This window comes from Aedes albopictus, chromosome 3 (assembly GCF_035046485.1).
Source record: "Aedes albopictus strain Foshan chromosome 3, AalbF5, whole genome shotgun sequence".
In the NCBI taxonomy this organism is placed as follows: Eukaryota; Metazoa; Arthropoda; class Insecta; order Diptera; family Culicidae; genus Aedes; species Aedes albopictus.
Genome location: NC_085138.1, coordinates 20,090,282 through 20,098,861, shown reverse-complemented (window position 1 = coordinate 20,098,861; position 8,580 = coordinate 20,090,282). Strand labels below are relative to the sequence as shown.

Genomic DNA, 8,580 nt, shown 5'->3' with positions numbered 1-8,580 from the left:
TTTTTTTTGCTGGCGTCTTCGTCGTTGTTGTTGGTAGACCCCGCGTGGTAGCGCGTTAAGCTTAGGGGGAGAAGATGCTGTTGTCCAGCGGCGGTGTACTGCTGCTACATAGCGCATAGCTGCGAGTACATTCTCCGGCGGTCGGCTACAACGGGGATGAACCCCAAAACCGTACACCCCGGAGCACCCACCGTCGTCTTCGGCGGCTTCGGCGACGTCGTCGTCGTCGTCGTGGTCGTCGTCAGCGAGGATCATTTGAACGGTGTATAAATATCATTTGCAATCCAAAAATGAGCAACAGTCTTAATTGTGCATTGTTCCAGTTGAGTACAGCAGAACGAACCTAACAGTAGCAGCAGAAGAAGCAGAAGCATCCTTAGAACCTCCCAGAACGTCGTGGACTTAACCCGAACCAACCATGAAAGTGTTTGTAGTGTTAAGTGTACTGTTGGTGGCCGCTTCGGCGCGTCCAGAACCTCCGGCGCCCGGTGGCTATCCGTCCTACTCGGCACCCTCGTTCAGCTCGGCCGGTGATCTCGGAGGGCCGTATGCTTCCAGCCAAGGTGCGTTTTATGCGGGGAGAGCAGTGATGGGGATCAGTGGGGGGAGTGATGGGAAACTATAAGAACGTGTTCCTTAGGGATGGACTTCATGATCAGGATTAGAAGTGAATTACTAACTAGAAGTGTTCTGATATCCAAGTGAAATCACTGGATGGAAGAGAGAGGTCATATGATTTGTGATGGTGGTGCGTGTTGTTGACATGTGTTCTAATACAATGATGGCTCATATAGTCAAAGCGTCAGACGCGCAGATGTTTAGCATGACTATGCTGAGGGTGGCTGGCTCTGATTTCCGTTCAGTGCAGGAACTTTTTGTGAAGGATTTATCCTTGACTGCTGTGGACACAGAATATCTTCGTGTCTTCCAAAACTGGACAATTGTCTAAGGTCTCTGTTAATTAATAACTTTGGAAGCACTTATAGTGCACTAAACTGCGAACCAAGCTATGCTCCAGCAGGAAAGTTGCTCCAAAACGAAGAAGACGACGTTTTCTGAAAAAAAAATCGTAATTATAAGAACAAGAATGAGGCAAGATCGTTTGAAAAACGTATAGGAAATACTTGAATGTGTAGTTTTACAAATTCATCCTTATGCAGTCTGGGCATTTGCATCTCATTCTACCTGTAAAATGACTGTTATAGATCAAGTATTTTTTGTCAGTCTCTGTCGAGTTGTAGAAGCGTTTCTCGGTTAATACTTACGCAATAGAATTCAGAAACTGCTGTCGGATTGTTGTATCAAGTACAGAAATGGGATCGTCAAAATCAGGCCAAACATTTCAATAGCTCCTATCTGCATTTGAGAGGCTCTCCTTGTTCAATTTTTTCTTTCAATTATTGTAATGTAATGGTACACTTTTCAACTATTTTTGCAGTACAAATCAAAAGACGATTGTTTTGACCATCGTTCAATGCAAGGAGACAACCATAATACAAATAAACAGTTGAGATATAAACGAAAGAGAGGGAAACCAAAGAGATCCTCTCTTCTGCAGATAGGACCTTTAGACATGTTTGCCCTGAAATCCTGAGGTCCAGTGCATAAGCCATGTTGATTTTTTCATCGATTTTTTTTGTATAATGCATGATTGCATTGAGCAAGTTGTCTACAGGGATAGAAATACTCACTTGCAAGAAGTTATATTCACTTTCTGTCAGATTTGTAAATTGGTAATTTTTCGAAAAAGATAAGTGCTATTTTCATCCTCCTACTTATTGATATATGTAACACTACCCTATGATATTACTAAAATGATCGCCGAAACAGTTGTTCATTGTGTTCATTGAACAAACTTTGCATTGGCGAGCGTGATATCAGCAAATTTCAATTGTCAATAACACGTGATATTTATGACATTTAGCAGCACTGCTTGCTGAAAACTTCAGAAACCTTTTGATCAAAGTACAATATACTAAAAAGTTTTTCATATTTAAGCCTGTCCACGTTAAATTTTTGACACCAAATCAATGATACAACAATCCAGTGGTACAACATGCGAATGTGAGTGCTTCTTGTTTACTTTACTAACCTAGAAAACAAACTTGAGTTCATTCAAGTCTGTTCGGCAAAGTTATAACGTTAGAAATATAAGAAAGTGCATCTTCTATCATCAAAAATAACCTGGATTGTTTCACGAACTATTCCTGAAGTGGGCTTATTTTGACATACTAGTCCTTGACATACGAATTAGATGATAAACAATGTTGGTTTTTACATGAATCTCTAGGACCGAAAATTGTCAATTTGAAGAAGCATCACCCTTTCTGAAACGAAACATATTCAACTTTTGGTTTATCGCTGAGAGTTTTCAAAAACCTGTCAAGAAAATCTATTTCATAATGAATGAAAAAGTTCAAATTTCACGAATTTTGAATTGTATATAATTTAACTTAAACTGATTATTGTGGGAGTTCCTTCGATTGGAATCAGAAGTATATGTTATGAGAATCATTCAAGAACGGAAAACATTACCAAAAACGCTTAGCTGTGAGTATAAGCTAGTGAATATGGAATATAGGACCCTAATATTTGAGATTTCGAGCAGATCAGTAAAATGTCTCTACTAATGCCAGAAACTGTGTGTAATGTATATGTTTCTATTTTTCTACTACCTTAACTTCATGTTTGAGTGGTATTTTATTTGAAGTTTGTAACATTGTTTTCATGATTCGAGACGTAGAACTTCGGTAATGTTATACCGAAATCTCAACCGTTAAGTTTGTTTTACCGGAAAAACTCGGTAAAGTTAGCAACTTTCACCAAATAACGAAGTTTGACAGTTTGACGAGTTTGACAGATAAACGATCAAATTTAATCGAAATTTTGTTTTTTTTTTACACAATTTTGGTAAAACTAAAAATTACCGAACGCGATTAGCTGTGTAGTTGAACGATGTAGTGACGTAGTGTTCCCGATGAACTTGGATGTGGATGTGTTGGATGTATTGAACTTGTGTTGTAATTAATTAGGAGCTCAGATAGTTCAATGATACACAGCTAATCGCGTTCGGTAATTTTTACCGAAATATCAACCGCTGAGCGTTCGGTAACGGGTTTTTGACGAAATTCTGTAAACTACCAAATTTCGGTAAAATATTACCGTTTATCTGTCAAACTCTAACGAAGTTCGGTAAAAGTTGCTAACTTTACCGAAAATTTCCTGTAAAACTTAACGGTTGAGATTTCGGTAAAACATTACCGAAGTCGGTGATTTTTTCTAAGTGTGTAAACACGTAGCTATCCAGCAAAACTATTCTGAAAGTGTCTAGATTCAATTTCTTGACGGTCCCCGATCTTCAATAATGGAAAAGTCCATCAATCCAAGAAGCATGCTCTTAATGCACTAAGTTTGAAGGAGTTACTAGGAGACAAAAACAAAGTCATGCTTTGTCGCCAGAATGTGACGAATATTCAGAATCTGGAGAGTTCCTAAAAGTTTCTCCTAAAGTTTTGTGTTTCAGCGGAAAACTATGATGTAGCTACACATGCATCAGATTGTGTGCACTTATTGAGAACAATTTAGCATCACTTACCGAACTGTCAATTCAGATAATGCCTTCCCACCTGCTGCACAGTATTATGTATCCAGTTCAAAACCGAATTAGCGACATTTTTTCTTTGACTTGCGCTGCTTTTGCCTTGCGTTAAACACAATGTCGGAAGTGGGGCGCTGTATACAGCATCAGGTTTACAATACAGCGCCCCACTTCCGACATTGTGTTTAACGCAAGACAAAAGCAGCGCAAGTCAAAGAAAAAATGTCGCTAATTCGGTTTTGAACTGGAAACATAATATTTTGTTCCTGAGACAATCGTAGAGATACAGTGGTGATCTAACAACAAAATTCAGCTTTTGTTATTCTAACTTTTAACCAATTGAGTTCAACAATTTAGCGAAAGGTCATGAATCTGACTAAGAATCGGTTTGTGCTAGGGTTTGTGTTTAAACCAGGGATCCGTATATTCACCTCATCGGATTCTAATAGATTGCTCTTTGCTGATGCGAGTCTAGAAAGACGCAGCGTTCCGAACGAACCACCCAACCCCATGTACAGTGCGATGTAAAGAGCCACTTCCCCAATGGAAATGTCACATTCATACGGCCGGTGTTAACACGAAGTATTCATCAGCGTAGAACGTGTGTTGATATTGGTGCAGTCATTACCACAACAAAGTCGTTGAGTTTTTCTGTGTTCACTTTCAAGCTGAAAATAAATGCCAACTGCAATGAATTTCATTCAATTGAGCGAGATTTTTTCAACCCTGTTTCCCATTGCCAATATTATTGTTGCTATTCGTCCGTAGTTTGCATCGGGGGTAAATGGTGAATGTTGAACGTTGGGACCCTCACTCTCTCAGTGATCATAGCGATTTATTCCATAATATTTAAACATAGTATTATCCGATGAAATTAATATATTTTTTATTGTAATAATGTTGTAATGTTATATTATCACTGAAGTAAATAAAGATTACTCAAAAACAGTAATGCATCATCCGATGTACAGTCACTCACGAATCGCGTGGCCCATCGATCGAATGCAATGTGGATGAGGAAGGAATGAATAAACGGTCTCGTCCTTGACGCGAAAAGCACACACACAGAAGCGACTAATAACCGTTCGTGGCTTCCAATGCAGAGAGTGACGGAAAGTCAATATCTGAAACCTTGGAACCTATTCAAAATAATCTAAGTCCAAAAGTTTTTTTTCAATTAATTCAAAATAATCAAGTTTGAAGGCTCAAAAGGTCAGAGCCCTCGATTTTCTGCAATTCCGATAGAAACTTTATTTTCTGCTCGAAATAACGCTCGAATGACGCGTAGCCCGTCATCGGCATTCAGCAAATCTGATACGGAGCATAAAATCATTCCATGTTTAATATCACTTCTAGGTAATAAAATGGTCAGTGAAATTAGATGATAATCGCCGGTATCAGTGCACTCGGAGAATTACTTCACCTTATTTTCTGCGAACGAACTGCTGTCGGCGATCCAAGATAGTCTGAAGGTACAAAAAAGGTACATTGGAATATGGAAGTCACTCATTTTGGCTTAAAGTCATTCGCCTACAAAATTATCGCGATTATTTAACCTCCGTCCGATAGCGATAAAGAGCAGAAGTTCAACCCTCGACTAAAGTTGACCCAGCACCAGAACTACAATTTCGTGAATGAGATGTTTTGCTTTATTCATTTGCTCCATTTTGACTTGCCTGTACCATTCAAAAGTGGGAAAGAATTTAAGGAAAGGTACTCACACTTGCACGCTGCATGCTGATAGCGATATTTACCAGCGGCCGAAGTTGACATGACACGACTACTACTTCAAAATTATCATATCACAAACACCCCTTTGTCCGATGGGCCTAACCTGTGAAATTTATAACATTGATATAGGGCGTTCACTCTCACAACTTGTCACAAGCCACCGCGTGAGACGAATTTGTCAAAACGGGCGTTGAGTGGATGATTGGGAGTGGTATTTGGTTGGGTCGTTCACGATTGGAGCTTTCGAACTATCACACCGTGGAACTGAAAATTACTGTCGTGGTTGATCAATATTGGTTGAGCACTGCATGCATCTGAAATTGATACTTAACGGCACTGGTCAACAGTAGTGGAATTTGGAGAACATTTCTGCTAAATGGACGCAAAAGAAAAAAAGTTAATTCTTGAACAGCGAGAACCAGTCTTGGAACGCGTCAGTGTCAACACGAGTCGTCACACGGTTTTTACAGAAGCGTGTCTCTTGATCGGATTGTGAGAAGATGACAGAAAGAGAGTCTCGTAATACTTCGTAACAATTCGGTAAAATGACGAAGCGTGACATCGTTGTAAACAATGCAATTTCTAAAGCGGAACCCAAATGAGCATCAAATCTTTATCAATATCGTTACTTTTTTTTTTTAATGTTCATCAAATCGTCAGCTTAATCGAAAGATTTTCCAAAAATACATTGGGAAAACCATGAGCTTGACGAAAATAACGACAAAAAGTACCAATATTGATGAAGTATGCATGCTTGTGTGAGGCCCGCTTAATGCAGTGTTGGATTTTGTTATTGTTTGAATCGTTTAAATCGTCAATAAACATCCACTCTAGCTGTTAAATACAATGACTCGTCTGAATTTGCTTGGACCAGGCAAAAATTTAATTTCAAAACAACATGGAAGTTTTCTTCATGCCATTCTTCATTGTGAAATGACATGATGAAGCTCGCGAATGCTCGTTTCATTTTTCTTGTGACGACGAAAGGTTCAACTTTATCACCGTCATGGGAAAGCCAAAGCCCGAGAAAGCACGTGCTTCTTCATTCGTGAACAAGCGAAGCTTTTACGTATTCGTCTGTGATTCGTGCTTCATCTCTGACCTTTTTGCAGTTTACCAAAAAAGTTTTCAGGAACATAGAAACAAGAACCTAGTAGTATTTGGTAGATAATCACTTCATTTGCTTACAAATCCACAATAAAATGCACTTTTTACTGGTTGTTCGCGAGTAAAAACTCGTGAGTGTTTTTATTTTCATTTTACTTCGCACTCAGGCATGAATAAACTCACACGTGGCTAACTCTCGGAACCATGTTGATTTGATGTGTTGGTTTCTAACTCGCGAGTTGCCTCTTGGTAAAAATATTTCCATCTTTGCTACCAACGATCACACACTGAAAAGATACCTGTTATTCCCAAGAAGCTATCTCATTGGTTCCTTGTGTGATTGTAGCTGATCTTGCGATAATACAGCAGCAACTGCGAGTGGTCAATCAAGCTCAAGCTCAAGTAATTATTGCTCTAAATACAACGTACATCTGCATGCAATACGGCTTCAGCTCCATGGTTACTTGAGCTGGTCGATTGAATGGACGAAAAAATATGTTATAGAAATTCTTGAAAACAGAAAGAAACCGAATTAGGGCATAATTCAGTAGTTCCCAACTGGGTAGCCACAATCCATATTGTATTTGGTTCACAAAAAAAATCTGGTGATATGTACCAGAAAACCGGAACTCACCTTTTAACTTTCACAATTTTATATGTGTTGAATCCAAGGAACATTTTGATGACCAATAAGTCTTGTAGAGGCTTTGAGAACCATCATAAATCACATGCCTTTTATTTTGGTTTTATGATTCTAAGAGCTTCTTCCACTCTATTTGACTCAAAAATATTACTTGGGAATATGCCTATTTATGCCATTTATTTTTCACTATTTAAAATCGCAATCATTTGAGAGTTTGCTTTTTCTCTACATGCAAATTGGAATGTCTTCAATGGTAGTTACTGCAGGATTGAGGGAAACACAAGAATTCCATGAATGTTTTCTCATACAATCCTTCATTCACATACTATCCTTTCCTACTCTATCTCCAGGTGGCGGCGGCGGTGGTTACAACTACCAACCAGCCACCCAGGTCGTTCAGAAGCACATCTACGTCCACGTGCCCCCGCCAGAGAAGGAAGAGCCCAGCTATCCCCGAGTAGTCCAGTCGGCCACCCCCCAGAAGCACTACAAGATCATCTTCATCAAGGCCCCAACCCCTCCCCAACCGAAGGCCCCGATCATCCCGCCGCCAGTCCAGAACGAGGAAAAGACCCTGGTCTACGTCCTGCACAAGAAGCCCGAGGAACCGGAGGAGATCGTCCTGCCAACGCCACCACCAACCAAGCCCAGCAAACCGGAAGTCTACTTCATCAAGTACAAGACCCAGAAAGAGAAGAAGCCCGAATACGGCCCACCCAAGCAGGAATACGGAGCCCCAACTGGCGGAGCCGGTGGCCCATACTAAGTGCCTCCACGGCGGAGGAACAGCTGGACCCGAACGCGGACCCAGACCCGGACCCCGACCTGGACCTGGACTACCACAACGGAAGCGGCCGCCCTCGACGACGGATGCTGATATCGATTCCAATGATACTACTGATGTTGCTGAACTACTACAGCCAACGCGAAACATGCTGACCAATTGGTGCGAATGTGCGAGCGAGAGAGCGAACCTTAATCCCAATTTTTATCTAATTCTTCTGTTCCTAGCCTGTAAGATTATGATTAATCCGGACTGCGAACGTTTTGGTTTCAGCAAAACCGTGTCGCAGTTCTGCGCTTTTTACGTGTATATAGGACCGTAGAAATTCCTATGCAAACATCTGTTCTTAGCGAGCCATAGTCGAATCAATCATTATTATGTTATTTATTACGTTATTGCAAACAAAAAAGCATATCTAGTTGAAGTAAAAAAATCTAACGGTGACAAATTTAAGAAACCCCCTGTCGTTTATTATTGCTGCTCTCTGTCAAAATTCGACATTGCCGAAATCCTTGAGTCGCGGAACGGTTCGCCGCGCAACCATTAGTCCCACTCGCAATTATTCTAATAACCGATCGCAACAACCTTGGGCAACACTCCGAAACGTCTCCGAGTTACCATCTGTCCAAGAACGGTACAACTCGGTTGAGCCGGTAATGGACCACCGAAGGATGCACTCTGCAATTCAAACATCTTTTGAGTTTTGACCCCGCAAGA

At 40.5% G+C, this 8,580-nt stretch overlaps 1 protein-coding gene across 1 annotated transcript; it reads left to right on the top strand.

Moving 5' to 3' along the window:
* The first annotated feature begins 283 nt into the window (after positions 1–283).
* On the top strand, positions 284–8,320 carry LOC109428060 (uncharacterized). The gene is made up of 2 exons (XM_019703736.3): positions 284–563; positions 7,430–8,320. Exons 1-2 carry the CDS (start codon positions 419–421, stop codon positions 7,843–7,845), a joined length of 561 nt encoding a protein of 186 aa, XP_019559281.1. The 5' UTR covers positions 284–418; the 3' UTR covers positions 7,846–8,320.
* Positions 8,321–8,580: the final 260 nt, after the last annotated feature.